General features: G+C 40.6%; 1 protein-coding gene across 1 annotated transcript in view; it reads left to right on the top strand.

The window, feature by feature from the left end:
• VPS41 (VPS41 subunit of HOPS complex) overlaps positions 1-16,996 on the top strand; it is a 197,177-nt gene extending 180,181 nt beyond the window's left edge. The window contains exons 25-30 of the mRNA XM_049781729.1: positions 1,297-1,437; positions 3,750-3,886; positions 12,948-13,047; positions 13,162-13,206; positions 14,403-14,482; positions 16,913-16,996. Of these exons, the coding sequence (XP_049637686.1) occupies positions 1,297-1,437; positions 3,750-3,886; positions 12,948-13,047; positions 13,162-13,206; positions 14,403-14,482; positions 16,913-16,993 (584 nt within the window). The 3' untranslated portion in view covers positions 16,994-16,996. The remainder of the gene's footprint in view (positions 1-1,296; positions 1,438-3,749; positions 3,887-12,947; positions 13,048-13,161; positions 13,207-14,402; positions 14,483-16,912) is intronic.
• Positions 16,997-21,258: the final 4,262 nt, after the last annotated feature.

Consider the following 21,258-nt stretch of genomic DNA (forward strand, 5'->3'; position numbering starts at 1 on the left):
AGGGAAAGGAATAGACATAGAATAATTTAATTCATTTGTGGGTTATAAGAAAAACAAGAGATACTACTATCTACTATCTATCTCTTGTTTTTCTTATATCCCACAAATGAATTAAATTATTCTTTGTCTATAGAATATGTCTATGTCTGTTATGTATATATATAAATAAAATACCCAGAGACAATTGAAACAAAGATTAGGAGGTCCATCCATCCCAGGATAGAAAGCTAGCCATAAAGAGCAGTGATTGTAACAGAGAAGGGTCTACTAGGACAATAATAGATGGAATTGATGGCTCTGAACAAGAACTTGGCAGTGAAAGTGGAGAAACTTAACAGGCAAGACACCCCTTCATTAACAATAGTGCCAAAAAGGTGTCCAAAGGAAAGAGAGAGGGCCAGAGAGATCGTATAAAGGTAGGGCATGCCTTGTATGCAGAAGGACAGTGGTTCAAATCCCAGATGGTCACCCAAGCCTGCCAGGAGCATTTTCTGAGCATAGAGCCAGGAGTAACCCCAGAGTGCTGCTGGGTGTGACCTAAAAACAAAAATTAAAAAAAAAAAAGGACGGAAACAATTTGCCCTGGAGCGAGGAAGATGTGGGGATGGGAGAAAAGCAGGAGACATTGTTGACAGGAAGGGTGCAAGGGTGAAAGATGGTGTACATTTTATGAGTGAAACCCAACAGTGAACGATCTTGTGACTATAATGCTTAAAGGTTTTTTTTTTAATATATTTTAATAAATAGAGGGTCATTGGGATCAGAGAGCAGGATTGGCATTTTCCTTGAAAGCAACCAATCTCAGAGCCCTTGTATTCCTCTGAGCACCACCAGGAGTGATCATAAGCACCAAGCCAAGAGAAAGCCCTGAACACAACCAGGTGTAACCCCAAAACAGAAAAAGGATTCTCACTAGGAAGTCAGAATGTAACCAGATTGAATTCACATTTCACATGGATCTTGTCACTATTTGAATGAACAAGTTATTAATATGTTTCTATTTCTATAAAATCAAAATATTAATGAAACATTTCTCATAGGATTCTAGAGTGATAGAATCGCTCTTTTCATATGACTATATGAAATACTTAAATTCTTAATTTCCACAGATTATACAGAGTACCCAGTAAATAAGTTTCTGTTTTACTGTTACAGGTAGTAAAAAGTCAATGTCACATAAGAAAATATGCTTCTGTTTAGCTGTAGAACTACAAACAAGTTCAGAGATGTATCATCATTCCTCTACAGGTGTATCATTAAGTTGTCCTAAGTAAACTTTGTTTGCATCCTTACTAGGCCGAATGGGTAACAGCCGAAGTGCCCTGAAGATGATCATGGAGGAATTACATGATGTTGACAAAGCAATTGAGTTTGCCAAGGAGCAAGACGATGCAGAACTCTGGGAAGATTTGATTTTGTATTCCATTGACAAACCACGTAAGCAGACAAACCATCTATGTGTATGAATTCTCTCTCCTCATATTGCCTGGCATATCATGAGTAGGAATTCTCTTAAGATACAGAGTTAAAAATATAGCTAAATTTCTATTTTAAAAAATCGGCCAGTTGAATCTAACAGTTTCCAGTATTATTCCTGTGCAGAGAGCCTGGAGCCTCATCACAATGTGATACTGAACAAGCAGTGAACCAGATATACTAACTGGCCACTTGAAGCCTGTTTATCTACTACATTCAAATAGAGTCAATATTTTATTCCATCATCTGATTATTTGTTTTAAGGCTTTCCTTCCAGCCTCTTCTGTCATATGGAGGTGTTCTGCAGCTCTATCTTCCAGCTCATTGATTTATCCTCAGCTACTGCCACTCTGCTGTTCGGGCTTTCCAGTGAGGTTTTCATTTTGCCTACCAGGTTTTCGTCTTATTATTTCAACTGAGGTTTTCTATTTTCATTTTCTCTCGATTCTTATTTGTGGTTCTTTCAGTTCGTTCCATGTTTTCTTTGAGTTCTTTGAACATCCTTCAGATTTCCTCTCTAAAATATTTATTAGAGAGGGTATAAATGACTAGTCCTTGTTGGGTTTGTATAGCTACCATCATCATTCTCTAAGCATAGTGTGGTGTTCTGCGCTGTTTCCCCATTGTATCCTTTGCAGTTTGGTGTTTTCTATGTGCGGTGCTGGATTTCAGTGATTAGAGATATGCGCGTGACCATGAAGCAGAGTGGAGTGGCTGAGCTCTTCTTGATGCACAGGTCTCGCTGGTTCTCTTCTAGGCCTGCTGCCCAGCAAAGTGAAATGCCAGCACTCCTTAGATCAGCAATCTTGGGACTCCAAATGGAGTAAATGTGGTGTGCTTTAGTTTTGTTTTTGCTTTGTAGTTGGTATATAGGGGGACATATAATTGGAAAATGTAAAATTCTTCCCAGTCTTTTAATGGAAACTGACGTCAGTTTTCCATTGACCATACTGGAGGTTTGCTCTGTGATGAAACTGGGCTGCTGGCTTCCCTGGGGTGACAGCTGCAGGCAGGAAGGAAGGAAGGAAGGAAGGAAGGAAGGAAGGAAGGAAGGAAGGAAGGAAGGAAGGAAGGAAGGAAGGAAGGAAGGAAGGAAGGAGAGGGAGGGAGGGAGGAAGAAGGAAGGAAGGAGGAAGGAAGGAAGGAAGGAAGGAAGGAAGGAAGGAAGGAAGGAAGGAAGGAAGGAAGGAAGGAAGGAAGGAAGGAAGGAAGCCTGAGTCACAATAGAAGGTGCAGAAAGACCAAGGGTATTTGAGCAGCCTTTAGGATCTAGCTGTCTTCTTCTTGCTCTCACTGTGCTTCTTCATGCTGTTCTCTTGTTGTTTTCTCTTGGTGTTCTCCATGCTGATCTGTTCTACCTGTGCTTCTCACCCTAAGCTGTTTTTATTAGCTAGAATTTAAGATACATCACCTGAGGCACAAGGTTAACATAATGAAGGGTACTTGTGCTAATTAACTTAGAAAAGCTGAAAGGAAAAAGGCCGGAGCCATAGCCCCAGCAGTAAGGCATTTACCTTGAACATGGCTGACCCATATGGTCCCCCAAACCAGGAGCGATTTCTGGTGCATAGCCAGGAGTAACCTCTGAGCATCACCGGGTCTACCTGCACTTTATCAGCACAGTACCAGCAGTGAACATTTTCTGGCCTTGCAATTGAGTTTTTGCATTTCTTCCATTTGAGGATGAAGCCACAGTATTCATTTGATTGGGACACTAGTCTGGGATAAAATAGCAAAATGACTGAGAAACTGGCAGTAGTCAGCTATTCAGGTGATCTTTTTAGTAAGAATCATATGATAAAGTTGATTTCTGTAAAGAGGTACATTCACATATGACTTTATCTGAAAATTAATTTACCATGGTAAAGTTTAACAACCTTAAAGGAAGTGAGTTGAATAAAGCAAGTCATGGACTTTACTCTTGCTTGGATTTGCATCTGGCTTTATTACATGCCTGTTGTGTGATTCTAGCTGAATTAGTCACCCCTTTCTTCTTTCTCTATAGTAGAGACAGATGCCATTGTTACCTTTCCAAACATTGGAAATCCTTACAGTTTCTCAGTAAATATAGTTGTACACCTTTGATATTGCAGACTGTATTACAGAGTAATGAATTGTTTTCCAGCTTTAAAGTCTTTTCATTTAGCTCCTTCTTCATGTCCCAAAGAAAGTCAAGGAAGATTATTTTTTGAGAGTTTCTTGAGTTACATTTAACTTAAAGTTGCATTATGCACATTACTTATATATTGGTTGTTTCATGTTATATTTTGTAGCATTTATTACTGGTTTGTTAAACAACATTGGCACACATGTTGATCCAATTCTATTGATTCACCGTATCAAGGAAGGAATGGAGATTCCCAATTTGAGAGATTCCTTGGTTAAAATTCTGCAAGACTACAATTTGCAAGTAAGTAATCTCTCTGAGACAAGTGATATGTTTGGGAAGTTAATTGATTGGCTGTTGGATAAACATTGCTAGGGCTTATTTCAGATAACTATTACAGAATTCAGTCATTGTTAACATTTTAATGAAACCCTGATTTTTTTTGGAAAAAACATTCAAGTAGAGAAACTTTTCCTTTAAAGAAATCATTTGATATTTCTTTGTCATCTCTGACTTCTTCTCTGGATGAGCAGTCTCCTTACACTGATTTGATAAATATAATATGACTTTGGAGAGAGTGTGTGTGAGTAGTTACAGTGGCTCTTACACCAGACTACCCAAATATTTTTAACTAGAATGAGTGTTGTGAGAAAAGATAGGTACAAGAGATACATACAACGGGGAAGGCATTTGCCTTGAATGTACCCAACCCAGTCTCTGGTGCCACACATAGTCCCCCTGAACACAGAACCAGGAGTAAGACCTGGCCTGAGTCCAAAGAAAGCTTTTCCAGTTTGATAATTTCTCAGAGCCACTTAGTAACTCATCATCTAAAACATACCCAAATATAAAATTCAGATTGTTCTTTCTGTACTTTATTTGAAATTGACATGAAATAGTTTTCTTGGAAACAGGTTTTGCAGATAGAGTTGGGATGTGGGGAAAGGTGTGTGGATGGGGCAATTGAAGATGGGGGCACTGTGATGAGAGTTGAGGGGTGCAAATTGGAAACTTCTGATAAGCTCAAGGAGTGGCTTCAGATTGAAGCAGGATGAAAAAGAAGAAATACAGACAGGAAGGTGGTGGCACAAAGAAGAAGCCTAAAGTGATGCTCTTCTGGCTCCACCCTTTCTGGGCGTGTCAACTCAGCTCTAAGGAAGGACAGCCCTCCGGAGATGAAGCCACACACAGGATCAAATTTTAGGCCCGAACACGCAGCAGAGAAGACAGTCCAGAGAGATATGCTGGGCTTCAGAGATCCAGCACAGTTCAGCTGGCTCCACCCTTTCTGGGCCGGTCGACTCACCTCCAAGGAAGGAGAGCCCTCCATGGATGAAGCCACACACAGGATCAAATCTTGGGCCCCAGCACGCAGCAGAGAAGACAGTCCAGAGAGATCAGTGATCTATTCTTGTTAGAGGTCTGACCCTAATAGGGTGGGTCTGAACTCTTAAGGACTGATTGAATTAAGATAAATCATAAGCTTAAGTGTAGCTTAAAAAAGAGAGGAAGAGAGAGCAAAAGATAAGAGAGAGAACAGAAAAATGGTAAACATAGTAAAAAATAATTAAAAAAAAAGCTAATAAATCAAGTAAAAGAGATTGGGTTGGTGTGTTGGAGTTGAAGATTTTCTCAGTTCTAGTCATTTCATCAGTGATGAGGTTGGGCCCTGCTAAATGAAGATTTCAGGGTTAGATAATGGCTGGAGCAGTTTAGGATACACATAGGTTTCACATCTCGAGTACTAAACAATGTATTAATGAGGCCTACCTATGTAGGTGGCTACCCTATTGTCCGCTGCATCTTATGTATCGAAGTTCCTTTCCTAAAGAGAAACTATCAGTGTGGGTTTTATTTGACATAGATTGAATTGATGAGGAGGAAGAAGAGAGGGGATAAGGAAAGAAGTAGGGAGAAGAGAGAGGAAGAGAGAGAAAGGAAATGTTAATTTGCTCAAACATGTTCAATGAGTAGGTTCTGTAATATAATTCTGTGGTTCGCAGTTGACTATTTCAGTAATCTAAATAATCATATGCTTCAGGTCCTAATAGAGGACATAAACCAGAGAAGAATATTGGAGTGTTTTATCAAGACATTTTCACAAAGCAAAATGAATATGGTATCAGGTATGACTGAACACCAAGGTTTCAAAATTAGACCCTTTGTATCCAAGAATCCCTGTGGACAGAGAAGCTGAGAACCACCAACATAATTTTTTTTTTTTTTTTTGGTTTTTGGTTTTTGGGCCATACCTGGCGGTGCTCAGGGATTACTCTTGGCTGTCTGCTCAGAAATAGCTCCTGGCAGGCACGGGGGACCATATGGGACACCGGGATTCGAACCAACCACTTTTGGTCCTGGATTGGCTGCTTGCAAGGCAAACGCTGCTGTGCTATCTCTCCGGGCCCAAACCAACATAATTTAAATGAACATCTTTCTGAATATACAGAGGCAAATACAACAAAAGCAAAAATAAACAAATAGAACTATATCAAATCAAAAAGTTTTTGCACTTCAAGAGAAAGTCAAGCTATAATAGGAGAAAATATTTGCACACTGTACATCAGATAAGATCTAAGGTGTCTAAGTGTTCTACTGCTGAGCTAAATCCCTGGACCTAAAATTTAAGAGTACTTCATCTATCTGTCCCTTTCTTCTCTCTTTCTCCCCCCCCCCCTTTTTTTTTAGACCACGCCCAGGGCTTGCTTTTGCTCAGGGATCACACCTGTTGGGCTTGGGAGACCATATGTGGTGCTAGGTCAGCCACATGCAAGGCATGTTCCTTACTTGCTGTACTACCTCTCCATCCCCCTTTCTCTTTCCTTTGTGCCAGACAGTATAGTTTTTTCTTTTTTCGAAGTTTAGTAAACTCTTGTTATATGTCCAGTTTGTTAAATGGGGGTGTTCATTTAGGGATGACAGCATCAAACAAATGAAGTTGTCCAAAAATTCAGAGCAACAATACTACAAATTTTATGGGCATATTCTCAGCTGCAGGGCCTCCTGGAAGAAGGCCCAGTTCGAACACGGTGACAGAGTTTGTGGGCATTGTTACAGCTGCCAGGCTTTTCCGGAAGGAAGATATGGGAGAGGGTGCTGCACTCCAAAAAAAAAAAAAAAAACCCTAGTGATATTAGCCCAATGACCAGTGTACCTGAAATATGGTCAGATTGGTGTCCCACAGAGAGTCATAGAGAGTCAGTGACGAGGCAGTGCCATCAGGAAAAAGTGATTTGGGTGATGGAGGCAGCAAGCATATCAGCAGGATGGGGATTTGGCCCAAACTCTAGCCCTGAGATAGCCAGATTTGTGCTGCTTGGGCAGGTGTAGCCATGATCTTTCAGGTTTTTAGGTTCAAAGATAATATAGTTTTTAATGTCAAAACCTTGGAATCTTATTATCTTTCCTTCTTTTTTCTCTGAAGTTCATGATCTTGATAATCATCTTAAAAAAGTAAGTTCCCTATTACTGTGACCTAAATGAGAATTAGAAATTAGGCTAAATGATTTTCCACTCAATCACTGGTATGGTACTAGGCCATGTAAAATTAAGCAAATATATATCATTGTAATTGTAGTTACAGGCACTGCAGTATGCACAAAGCAATGTCAGCAAATTTGTTAACATTCAAAAAATCTTTTAAAATAAAGCATTTCAGAAACTTGTGATTTTTAATGACATTTTTCACACAGCAGCTGTTCCTAATGAATCATAATAACTTTGCTGATGTACAGTTCTTTAATTGTTGTTTAAAATCCTGAGAATGGTGCTTTTCTTTTGGTTTAAATTATTATCAATGAAAATGAACTACTGAGAAATTAGGAAAAATTAAGAAAATGTACAGTCTTATGGGACTTTCAGAAGTAATCATATATTATTGTTATTTAAATGGGCAGTAGTTTAAGATACGCCTATAATAAATTGATTTTAAAAGCACCAACTGTTCTTGAAAGTGTTGAGTATACAGGTCATGTTAATAAAACATGGATTTTCTAAAATTTAGGATCATGGAGAGAAAGTAACTTTAACATTGAGCAGGGTATGAGAAGTCGGGCCCTACATTTGAAAAATTGTGGGAAAACAATAGAAAGTGCCTTAGGAAAGGAAATTCCTGAAAGGTAATATTGTATGTGCAGGGCACTGTTTTCATTTTTTTTTTGAGGTGAAAACTGATGCCATTATGGAATAAAGAAGGAACATATTCCAGTATGAGATACAGATTCCTCTGGTTATGAGAGTATTAAGAGTATTTGTGTTTCCCTCATTGAGGTTTAGGGAGAGAAGGTTTGAAAAGAATGGAAGGTCCCCTTTAGAAATTACAAAGCTTAAAATTCAATACTATATTAAGCTCCTCCCCATAATATCCTATATTAAGTCCTGTCCCTTCTGTCTTCTCTTCTGTCTTCCAGTAAACCTTTCTATTTTCTCCATCTTCCCCTCCAAAAGAAAAAAGGAAATGAAAGAAATTATGCAATTTGGGGCCAGAGAAATAGCAAGTAGAGTGCAGTCACTGGCACCCCATATCCCAAACCCACCAGGAGTGATTCCCAAGTGCGGAGCTTGGAGTTACCACTGAGCATTGCCAAGTGTTCTCTCTCTCTCACACACTCTCTCTCTCTCTCTCTCTCTCTCTCTCTCTCTCTCTCTCTCTCTCTCTCTCCATCTCTCTGTCTCTCTCTCTCTTCTCTGTCTCTCTCCATCTCTCTGTCTCTGTCTCTCTCTCTCTCTCTCTCTCTCTCTCTCTCTCTTTTCATAATAGGGCCAAAGAACTAGTTACTTAATGGGTTAAATAGCTTACCTTGCCTCCCACCTAGCCTGCCCTGATTCTCTGGCAATATGTAGGGCCTCGTGATTATTGCCAGGGTTCACTCCTTAGCACAGACATGTGTAGTCTAACCTCTCACCCATTCAAAAAGAAAACATAGGGGCCAGAGCAGTGGCGGAAGCAGTAAAGCGTTTGCCTTGCACCCGCTAACCTAGGATGGACCCTGGTTCGATCCCCTAATATGGTCCCCCGTGTCAGGAGCAATTTCTAAGCACATAGCAGGAATGACTCCTGAGCATCACAGTGTGTAGCCCCAAAAAAGAAAAAAAAAGCATAATACAGTCTAATTTGTTGTTGTTGTTGTTGTTGTTGTTGTTGTTTGGAGGTGGTGGCCACACCCGTTTGACACTCAGGGGTTACTCCTGGCTACGTGTTCAGAAATCGCTCCTGGCTTGGGGCCACCATATGGGACACATGGTCCGTCCTAGGCTATTGCAGGCAAGGCAGATGCCTTACCTCTAGCTCCACCGAATTTAGGCCCATTGAAGCCCCTTGGGTCGTCAGAATGCATTTTTTCCTCTGCTGTAACTCAAGACTCTCTATCGATGCCAAGCTCACAGGAAAAAAACTCAGATGACATCATGAGGAATAGTCAAGATGAATGAAATCTGGTGCAGCAACTTTGATTTTTCTGATAATTAAAAAGGCAGTAAGTTCATTTAAATTAAAGATTTAAGAATAGGCATCAGTAAAAAATAGAGCAAAGTTCATGAATGTTTGGAAATGTCTCCTAGGAAAATGGAAATCAGCAAAATGTATTCAAACAAATAAAATCTGTATTTGTTGAATCATTATTCAAAAATAGGCATAATCAAAACACTTCTTCCATACATTTTTATTATTGGTTTATTGAGGTAACACATTCACACGTGTCAATATCTATGTTTTTGATATACAGTGTTAGCACACCTTCACCGAAGTGCCAACACCTTCCACTTCAGTTTAGGAGAACTGTAACTTCGTTACCCTCCTCCGCTGTTCCATCAGCACCCCCATCCCCCAGGTGAATTTAGTTCTGTTCTCAGCATAAAATTTATTGCCATAAGACATTGTCTAATCCCTTGCTCAGTATCTTGATATTCTCATATGAGTTCGACCATACAGTCTGGTTTGCTGCTTCTGTCTTACTGTGCTTAGCATGGCGCTCTTGAATCCATCCTTATCGCAAAAAAAGACTTGGTCTTTCTGTGGCCAGGTAGTTAGTATTCCAATTCTTTAGCCATTCTCTGAAATTTTTTGATTTGGGATCAGTTTTGTTGCTTTCTGGTGCGGGGGAGCAAACCTTGGCCACACACATGCAAGATAAGGCAGGCTACCTCCCCAGCTTTTACTAAAGTGATATAGAGCCATCCTGCCCCCACCCTGTCATTAACTACTTGGGTATTCAGACCAAGAGAACAATGTCCAATGCAAACAAACTTTATGCTAAGAAGAGAAATAGTTTTACCTATTCCCACCTAGGGTGGGGATGGGAGTAGTAGGAAGGAGATCTGAAGCTGAAGGTCTCTTGGACTGTGCTGGAATGTTATGGGCACTTTGGTGGTAACTGTATGCTTAAAATATATAAACATTCAATACTCCTATAAACTAGTGTTGTTACCTCAACAGATTAACAGATGCTGACGCTTGCAAAGAGTATTGTGGTGAAGATGGATGTGTGTATATTATCTTTCAAATGGGTGTTTTTATGTTTAGGAGATAGATACCTAGGAGGGGAAGTGTTGGGTCATAAATATTTTTAATATTTTTGAGAAATCGCCATATATGCCTGGCAATGCTCAGAACTTACTACTGACTCTACTCAGGGTCACACCTACTGGTGCTCAGGGAACCTTGTGGCATGCCAGGGATTGAATCTTGGACAACTGCATGCAAGGCAAATACCCTACTGCTGTACTATCACTCCTGCCCCAAAACTTGACTCTTCAATTATTAAAAGTACACACATGGCATGTTACATTCTTGTTCGAAATCACCATCACCTATACATTAAATAAAATTCCAATCAAAATTTCAAAATAATTGTATGGGAACTGAAAATCTGGTACCAGATTGATAAGCTTATATACAGATACTCCTCGCTTAATGACCTACCTGTTTAGCGACCACTCACACTTAAAACCATCTCTTCACCATTATTTTATTTTATTTTATTTTAAATATCCTTTTTTCATCTTGTATACTCCATAGTACAGTACTGTGGGTTTTGGTGCTTTAATGGACCTACTTTACTAACTTTATGTTCTGTAATACATTGCAGTACTGTGTGTAAATTACACAACCTATGCAAATTAAAACAAGTGCAAGTTTTCAGTTTGATCTTTCTCGTTATTTTACTGATTCAGAGTACTGTATTGTCAAGTACTATACATATACTGTACTACTGTATACAGTACATGCAGTTCCTCACTTAAGGACCAATTTGCTTAATGACCAAGTCTTTGAAATGGAACTTGGTCGTTAAGCCAGGAGTATCTGTACTTAGAAACACTTCGGGGAAATGGTTTGACAGGTTTTTGTTTTGTTTTGCTTTTTAGTATAGCATAGAGCTGAGATGAGATTTGAAGCACACTGCATTCAGTAGATTTGTTCAAGGTAGAGCTTTGAACCTACATTTGTATAACATTTTAAAGAATAGAAGTTTTTTAACATGAATACTAAAATGTGTTATTTATGCTCATCAGTACTAGAAATGGTGCCTCTAGAACTTTAATTTGGATGTTAGTTGATCTCTTGAATATTTACCATCTTAAAACTGTTCACTGGGATGGTAGAGACATTCATGTTGCCATAACCAGACTCACTTCCATGTTGTCCACATTGCAAATGCTTTTTTGTTGCCTTTTTTCTTTTACTTTTTCTTTTCTTATTTTTTTAATGTTTTAGTTGAATTGCTGTGAGATAACAGTTACAAAGTTTATGATTGTGTTCCAGTCATACAATGTCCAACAACCGTCCCTTCACCAGTGCACACATTTTCTACTACCAATGTCCCCAATTTCCTTCCTGCCCTCCCCTCTGCCTCTATGCATTTTGCTACGTTTTGCTTCTCTCTCTCATGCTCTATCCCTCCCTCTTTGTCTCTTCCTCTCCCCCCACTTTCTTCTCCCCAACAACCTATATATGTCTTCATTTCTATATTTCTAGGTTTCTTCAATGTTCTTGCCTTGCACAGTCCTCCAGACTGAAAGCATTGGGAAGAGTGGAAAGGGATAAAGGTGATAAATAAGCCTACAGAGTAATGGAAATAATGCATTTTAAAAATATGCTCTAAGAGAAGCCACCACCACACTGAACCTGTTGGGCCCAGTCACTGGGTCCAGATCACTGCTCTGTTGGAGGTCCCAGTGACTCCCACCCACACTCACATTTACAGGTCCCAGCTCCACTACCAGTTTCATAGAAGCTGCTATTGCACTGAACCTGGTAGGCCTGAGTGTCATAGTGCCTGAGCATCCTAGTAATTTGTTGTGGGTATGCAAGACCACATAGACACCTCCAAAGTTCACAGGACTGACATCCCAGTAGGCATACAGCAAATTAAATGGTAACGTTGCATAGAAACCCACTAAGCTCAGTTAATGTGAATATACCAGAAAGCTCAACTAGCACTTAACAGCTCAACAGATTATCAAATAGTAACTTCAGTAACATCATTATGAATTATATATACTAACATGCAATGTAATATAAAGCAAATTACTTTGTGCCTGCTTAGGGGGCAGGTAGGGAGTGGGGTAGGGTGTCACTTGGTCATGGATGGAGTGATGGCCATACTGGGATTGGTGTTGGAACATTGAATACCTGAGTAACTAAATTATGAACAACTTTGGAAGTCACAGTGTTTAAATAAAGTTTCAAATAGAAAAAAATATCTTTAGTACTGAGATGAGGAAAAAGAACCTTCAGTAAGTCATTTTTGTTGACAGCCCTGTAAGACTCCCAAAATTGAGGTTAATATGGTTCTTTAGCCCTTGTCTCTCATCACATTAACGGTCTTACTTACTAACTTCACTCAGAACATCACATTCCCAGTACTGTGCTGAAAGGTTTGAAGCCCACTGGAAGGAAAAAAATGATAGGCTGCATCCTGGAGGGGAGTTAGGACAGAATAGCTGTCTGTTTTTTTTGATTGCTCTTAGTGTATTCCTTATGCATTTCTGGGATCCAGTTCATCTTTATGCCAGGAGTGAAATCTGTGAAAGAAATGGATAATGTAGAACTAGGAGGGGAGAATGAATCCTTTAACAGCCAAGTAATCCTGTTACACAGGGCCTACATTAAGGGGATTCAAAGATAATGATGTTTTATTGTGAAATCTTGGAGATTTATATTTGATTTCACAAGTTCAGCAAACTCATGAGAAAAAAAAATTTTCACAGGAAGTGAATTTGGAAAAGTTGGTGTGGACGGACAAAAGCATTAGGATAGAGACCAGTTAGTTCTTCACTATTTTATGTCTTTGTTTCCTCATTCTGGGGGATTCTCCCATTTTTTGAGTCTTTTAAGATGGTTTTCCTGTTCCAATATGTGCATTAGATTCTGCTTCGTGAAGGCTGCAAGAAGATTCTCGTGGCTGACTCTTTGTCCTTACTGAAGAAAATGCACCGCACACAAATGAAAGGCGTTCTAGTGGATGGTAAGTAAAAACAAAAATAGGCTTATTGGAATCACCATCCTTGCTTAGGGAAGAGACTAAGCAAGTGGGAACATTGTATAACCTGACATGTGTTTTGTTTTGTTTTGTTTGCAGAGGAAAATATCTGTGAATCCTGCCTTTCCCCTATTCTTCCATCAGGTAAGATGGAAAGGAGGGTTAAAAGCCATTCCCATATATCAGTAAAATGATGATTAAAATTTCAAGTTAATCACTGAGAATAAAATTATGTGGCTTTCAGAATAACTCATTCTAGAAGAGTTTCTGCCCTACTCAATTGACTCTTGAGGTTATCATTTTTTTAGAATGGAGATTCTAAGTCTAATACAGTTTTCTTGAGGCTTATTCAATCCACAGTACTGTTCCCTTCCTAGTAGTTCAGATTCAGTAGCTCCTGTCTGGAACCTGAAATGCTCGATTTCTCTCCACTGCCCAGATGAGGCTGATGCTACTAATTTGGGGCCATTCTCTGAAAACCAATGCCAGAGAGGAAAAGCAAAAAGAAAAGTTAAACGAAATGTGATTGCATAAATGAAATGTGGAAGAACCATGTGTGTAGCCAGGAAAATATTTTGAAAATCACCTTCCCTTTTGCTTAAACATTTTATCTGCCACATGGTTCTAGGCACCCAAGGTATTACGCATTTCTCTGCAAACAGTATTTGTCTTATTAGAATCGTGACTCTCCGAATGATAAAAAGTATTTATGTGTAGCTATGTGGGTGGTCAGATGGAGAGACAGACAAGATGGATAATATTTTTGTGTAAAATCAGAACTCCCTGGTATATGTATCATGACATGACCTGAGAAGAGGAAATTTTCCAATTTCAAAGTAGAAATGAAGGTATAGTTGATGAGATTCTAAGACTCCTTTAAAATGTAAATTCAGCATAGAAAAATACTACAGGACCACACTGAGGTAGCACTTATTTCTCCTTGTTAATGGGACTGTTATTCAGCAGTGAACATTTTTATAGGTTTTCCAAGACTTGAATTAAAACAAGATAGTAGTACGTTAAGAGAAATGACCTCCACCACGTTTTTAGTAGACAACATGCATATAGACTCTGGTAAGACTAAATTCTTGGAAGTACATTTGCTGTGAAATTGTCGTCAGAACTGACGACCCACCAAGGATCTGTGTGCCTCACAACAACACAGTCATAATGGGGGCTTTCTATCCACTCACCCCAACCTTCAGAATATGAATAAGCCAGTCTCCAAAGGCGGCTCATTGCTAGAAAATTAAACTACAGCGAGGCTTTTTATCATATTTGTTTGAGTTCCTGATCTACTTATAGCCCTAAATCTTTTCCCATTCCTGTCCTGTGCCCAGATGCATCAAAGCCCTTCAGTGTGGTGGTCTTCCACTGCCGCCATATGTTCCATAAGGAGTGCCTGCCTGTGCCCAGCATGGTGAGTTTACAGCCACAGAGATGGCTTAGGGATGTGCTTTCAGTTATGATTGACCCATGTTTCTAGGGCTCAAATAATTGTATCACATACAAAATCTTCCTGTATTCTGAATCATCTCAGGTGTCTTATGCTTAATGTACTGTACTAAGTTGGGCCTGAGAGGACAGGGGTTAAGACCCTTCCCTTGCATGTGGCCAACCCTGGTTTAAACCTGAGCAGCACATACGAATTTTTTTTATTTAAATGCCATGGTTACAAGATGGTCATACTACAGTTTTCTTTTTCCCCACAAATTGTTTGTGATTGAATTACAGTTATACAATCTACAACAAGCATCACCAGTACATATTTCCCACTACAGTGTCAACAGTTTCCCTCTCATTCTCCCTGATGCCCTCTTCCCTCTCACCCATATTTCAGCAATGATTTTGTTGACTGTTGGTTCTCCAGTGGGGTTTTCTTTCTGGGTCTCTGAGATCCCAATGAAACTTGCATTGTTTCTATTAAGTTTATCACAGAATTCTGTTGTCAGTTCACTTTCTGTGAGGATTTTTTCCAGTATCTGTTGTATGGAGGTATTATGCTGCTCACCTTCCCTCTCACTAATTCTGTCCATAGTGGCTCTTACTCTGCTGATGATCCTTTCGAGTGAGGTTTTCATTTCACCTACCATGTTTTTCAGCCCTGATATTTCTGTTTTCTCATTTCTACCCTCATACACTCTTGAGTCTATAGGCTATCCATTCCATAGTTTCTTTGTGTTCTTTGAACATCCTTACATTTTCTCTCTAAAGTCCTGATCAGAGATGTTATGTAGCTGGCAGGTGTTGGTTGGGTCTCCAGAACTAGTCATATGGTGTTTTGGGGTTCTATGTAGTTTTCCCATTGTGAACTTTGTTTTACATTACTGTTATTAAGTGTTCTGGTAAAGCTCCTTGACTGGAAGAAATGTGCAGTCACAAAGCAAAGCAGAGCAACTGCAACCTTGCTGGTTTCACACGCCTCAAATGGATTCAAACTGTTCTTTTTTTCCCCCAAACTCTGCTCACAACCAATAGGTAGATGCGTCTGGATTCATCTGCCAGAGGTTCTATTCCAACTGGTGCTTTTTTAAATCTAATCTCTGGCCACTACTTGTGACCACTTTTGATGGTCTCACATACCTTATCTGGATTTAAACTGGGGCTTTTCCCACAAACTCTGCCCACAACTGACAGGCACCTCCATCTGGGTTCACATACCAGAGGTTTAATTACAGCTGGCAGTTTTTTCAATCCAATCTCTGGCCACTGCTTATGGCTGTTCTTGCTGGTGTCACACACCTCAGCTAGATTCAAAATGGGGTAGGGGGGTAGCGGGGAGGCCTCAAACTCAGCCACAACTGACAAGTAGCTGTGTCTGGGTTCATGTAGTGGAGGTTCAATTCCAATTCCATCTGAGTGAATCTGTTAAGGCATGAGTGAAGGAAGTCAGAAGGCAAAGGGCAGATACAGAATGACAGAATAATCTCATATTTGGGATATAAAGAAACATAGTTAAGTAATCATATGGCCAAAGACAAGAGTCTGAGAACTGGTTTACAGAACTGAACTTCTCAGTGAGGGGTTGGGGAATTGAGGACCAGGAGGACATTGGAGGTCCCCAATGTTAGGTCATTGTATGCATAAGACTCTGCCATTAATAGTCATGTCAGTCAAAATGTCTAAACTTAAGGAAGAAAATAAAGTGGGGCTGGAGCAGTAACACAGCAAGTAGGGTGCAAATTTTACATGCTGCCAACCCAGGTTCAATTCCCGGTATCTTATATGGTTTTTCAAGCCCACCAGGAGTAAGCCCTGAGCACCATTGGCAGAAGGGAGGGAGGGAAAGAGAGGATGGAAGAAAAGTAGGAAAAGGGATGGAGGGAAGAGGGATGGAAGGGGGAAGGAAGGAAAGAGGAACACTCCTAGCAATTGAGTTCTAGAGATGTGAGCCATAGAGAGAATTGTGCTTTTTGCCTCTTTCTCACCCCCAATACTGTTGCTGCTCAGCATCAGGGCCCCCAACTCACTTCGGACATGTCTTCCATGGGAGTGTCCCTGAATCTTACACAACTTGTGTGGTGCAGAAATCATCTCCAGGAAAAGCAGTGCGAGTCTTAGCTGCCCCTTCACACCCAACAAATGGCCTAAATGTAAGAGCAATAAGAGAAGAATTTGGGCCCAGAGAGATAGCACAGCGGTGTTTGCCTTGCAAGCAACCGATCCAAGACCGAAGGTGGTTGGTTCGAATCCCAATGTCCATATGGTCCCCCATGCCTGCCGGGAGCTATTTCTGAGCAGATAGCCAGGAGTAACCCCTGAGCGCCACCGGGTGTGCCCCAAAAACAAACAAACAAACAAAAATAAGAGAAGAATTTGTTTTTTAATCAATGTTTTTATTGCATTTCAGAATTCTCCTGCTCAGTTCTGTAACATCTGCAGCGCCAAGCACCGTGGACCAGGAAGTGGCATTTTAGAGATGAAAAAATAGCTCAGTTCCTTCTCTTCCATCCTCTTTTATAGACTGATTTTTGTCATAGCCAAAGGCTCTGTTAATCCCAGTGCTGGCCAGAGATTTACATGTTAATATATGTCGCCCAACAGTGTCTTCATCTTGACCTCAAGATTCCCATTCACAGAGAAGCCAGAATGTGCCTGTCCATGTGTCATTTGGGCCCACAGGCATATTTTCACCAGCTGTATGATTTTGGAGTAGAAACATGAGCCTGGAGATTGGGCAGAAGTGAGAGATTCCCAGTAGATGGTTCAGCTGCAAAAGTGGCCTTGGAGTGGACCCAGTGGTGAGAGCTTCACCTGCACACTCGGACCAGGCCCCCATAGACTTCTCCCATTCTGTGCTTGGCTCTTTGACAGTTCATCAGCTGTGGTTCCCTTCTTAACAGGCATTCAGTGAAGCACTGTGTACTGTGTTGCTCATTCCTCCACATCTGGGAACTCCCTGGATAGGGTGATGTCATGCTGATGTCAGGACTTTTCTGTTGATATCACCTATGTCTGTGATGACAAGCACTGCCTGGCCTGGCAGGCCTGCAGCTTGGCTTTGAATAAGTGTTTGCTGTCCTCGTTGTGAAAAGATTCATGTTTCCTGAGAGGAATAGCTTCCATCTGGTATGCTCATCACACATAGACAAGTATCTCACCACATGACAGGCTATGGTTAGGTTTTGCCAGCAAAGAGAAATGGGTGGGACTCTAAAACCTGGGTAGGATTTTTAGGAGGAAGGGAAATAATGCCAGAGGAGGGTTCTGATGACATCTCTGAGGCTTCATGGCCTTCGTGGCACAGAGCAGAGAGGAGAGAGAAGGTACTAAGGAGAACTATGCCTGGTAGTCAGTTGCTTTGTCAAGGGCCATATAATCTGCCTCTTATCAGTGTGATAGTATTAGACACACATAAAGGACAAGTAAGTGGACTTCCTGCCTGTGTCTCGGAAGAACTTGAGAACCTTCCTACTTCCATGCACACACCAAGCAGAGCACCAGCCCAGCAGATCTCAGGAGCCTCACCAGATGGAGTCAAAGAAGCTAGAATGTCACATGGCTGTGCCCCTGCTGTCACTGAGGGACCTTCTAGACTTCACAGCAGGGGCTCTGGGCCTTTCAGGGATAACAGGGCCAGTGGTAGGGGACTACATAGCACTCGTCTCCTCTTTGTCATTAGCAGGAAGGTCCCCCACAGGTTATTCCTATAGGTTTTATAACACTGAGAATTCCTTTGTCAGGATTGAATGTACCCTTCAGTCTCATTATTTCAAGATGACTATTCCTGCTCTACTGAACCCAGGTCAGCCATGTATACAAGCTCCTTAAAATAAACATTCTCTGTTTTTTTCTCTCACACTCTTTGTTTTTCTGTTCTCTCTCTCAAAATAAACCCTATATTTGAAATAAAGATAAAAAAGCATAGAGATTGGTTTCTGGTATTATTTGCATAATAAATAGATGGGTGACTCAAATGTGCTAAATAAATTGGGAAAACAGGACATGTAAATATACCAGGAAGGAAAACTAAGTGATATTAAAAATAAGGAGTAAGAAACAAACATGCCCCATTTCTGTTAGATTAGGTAAATATTGTCCACATACTTTAAGAAAAACCATTCTCTGCAAAGGCTGGAGCCTAGTGGGTCTCTGTCAGTGACGCTACTGACCAGGCATGTGGATCAATGCTCATTCTGGGAAGGTGATGCTCAAAAGTCCTTGTAGAACTGGATCAAGATTAGGTCCTCTAGAATATAAGACCTACATATAAGTGCTTTGCCTCTTGCACTTGAAGTTTTGAGAGTCTCGGGGATGTGTGTGACTCAGCAGTAGAGCATGTGTGAGGCCATGAGTTACATCTCTGGTCTTGCCTCTGTGACTGCCCAGGACCATAACAAGTGCATCACACCTCCACACAACAGCAACCAAATGGGGGGAAAGTAGGAGAGAAGGAAGAAAGTTGAGGAAATTGAACAAATGTTGAATAATACATTTTAATCATTTCATTTGTTACATTATTTAATTTATATTTAATATTGTGGAAGGGCATTTGTTAAAGAATTACTCTGTGATAGGCACTGTTACAATCTTCCCACATTCTATCTCAGTTCACCAGCTTACAGCTTACCCTCCCTGCAAAATGAACTGCAGGACCCTCATCCTTTGGATTAGGGCTTTGGGTTCACAATTTACAACTTGGTTTCACCCAAAATAGATTTTCCTACTTACCATCTTGTTTTACATGTCTCAAGCATACCAGCACTGGCTCAAGATAGGCCTTTTATCCTTACTGCCTCTCTCCCTCATCCAGGAGTGGTCTCTGTACTGAATAAAAACAGCAGTTCTGGCAGGCAGCACGCCCTCTCAAACTCAATGAGGCAGGAAGAGCTGCCCAGCCATGCGTGTTTCACCCTCTCAAACTAGGCCTGGTTTATTTTTGTGACAATCCCTGCTCCAGACCCACTTTCCTGGGGTGGGATTATGATGCGCGGAGCCTTTACAATGGGCTACATAGAGCAGTGGAAATCATTATTTTTAAATAAACTTGGATCAAAAGTATATATATATATATATATATATATATATTTCTGCATTGGTTTCAGCACTCCTCACAGACATTCAAGAATATAATGCATGTATAAGAAACATTTCTGTGTGCTAATCATATAACAGTTCTGGCTTCTATTATCATGGTTGGGAACACCACAGTTCTGATAACAATAATGGCTAATTTTCCAAATACCTATTCCAGCTGTCACTTTATAAAATCTGGAAAGAATGAAAGCCTGTCATGTGTTCAATGACTCTGGATCAATGTCAGGTTAAAGAAAGGAAGAAAAAAGAAAAAAAGAATCTCAGGCTCCAGAAAGCTACCATAGATAGCCACCCCTATTCTTTCCTTGCCTCCACCAATACTGAAATATTGTAATAACATATGATCATGTCTTCTCCAGAACCTCAGGAATTCATGCACTTTTTGCATGAAGCATGTAGGTTTGGGCAAACTTGGCTTTGCAAATCAGGCATTTCACTCTGCATTTTATCCCTGAGTTCTTTACTTTCTGGATTGACTTGTAGTTTTCTTTCCCTTATGCCACTGCCCTTGCACTAATCTCCCAGGCAGGTTAGGGCTATCATTCATCCTAACAGGACACCAGACTGTCTTTAGACTTTTGTCCCCCATTTGTCTGATGCCAATGTAACAAAGGCCTCAAACTCAGACTTGCCAAAGAATCAAGTGAGAGCATTCTCATTAACCTATCTGATGCCCAAATCTCTACTACTCAGTTCAAACTCATAAGTCCATAAACTTGTGGAATAGGGATTCCCTTTATAGTTGCCTCTAAATTGTAGGTGGGGGTGGGCACAGAAATTGTAAGGATAGATATGGTCTATTCCTATCAATAAGAAAAGAGTATGGAACTGAAGAGAGCCAACGGTAGGGTGTTTGCCTTGTATGCCGCTGACCCAGGAGGAACCTTGTTTGATTCCCAGCATCCCATATGGTCCCCCAGCCTGTCAGGGCAATTTCTGAGTACAGAGCCAGAAGTAACCCCTGAGAGCAGGTGGGTGTGACCCAAGAACAAATAAAGTGTTGGGGTTTTTTTTGGTGTTTTGTTGTTTGTTTGTTTTACAGAATAAAGCATCTGATCTTCTTGATCACTGACCCTATAGACATCAAGGCCTGTCCTGTGGTTGCTGATTCAGACATGTCTGCAGGCCAGGGCTGACCCTGTGGATCTGCTCCAAAAAAACTCCATAGAGACCACTCTCGTGTCCCTTCCAGCATCCCAGCCACCTACTTCATGGTTCTAGTGCTCTGGCCTTTCAAACGTAGATATCAGGTTCATCTTTTTCTTTTGCTCCCTCCCTCTTTGGAAGAGTAGGGGGCTGAGGGCTTGGAGAAGATGGACATCTGCTTTGCCACTCTTGTAGCTTCTCAAAAGAAATGGAAAGTGGGGCATTATTTGTTGTTAGAACATCAAGCCTGTGTATTGCATTTGACACTACATTGACACCCTCTTCTGAGCTCCTCTTAACTAATGTCATCTCCATGTCTGGGGCACTGAAATGCCTCAGATTTTCATATATCTGTTCATGGTATCAATTTCGAATCCTCTAAAGTCTTGAGAAGCCTACAGCCTGTTGATAATATATTTAATAAATAAAAGGATACTGTTTTTTGTTTTGTTTGTTTTATTTATTTTGGAAGAATGAGGAATTATGGGCATAGAAGTGCATAATATTTCTGGC

The sequence above is a fragment of the Suncus etruscus genome, chromosome 10, assembly GCF_024139225.1.
Source record: "Suncus etruscus isolate mSunEtr1 chromosome 10, mSunEtr1.pri.cur, whole genome shotgun sequence".
In the NCBI taxonomy this organism is placed as follows: Eukaryota; Metazoa; Chordata; class Mammalia; order Eulipotyphla; family Soricidae; genus Suncus; species Suncus etruscus.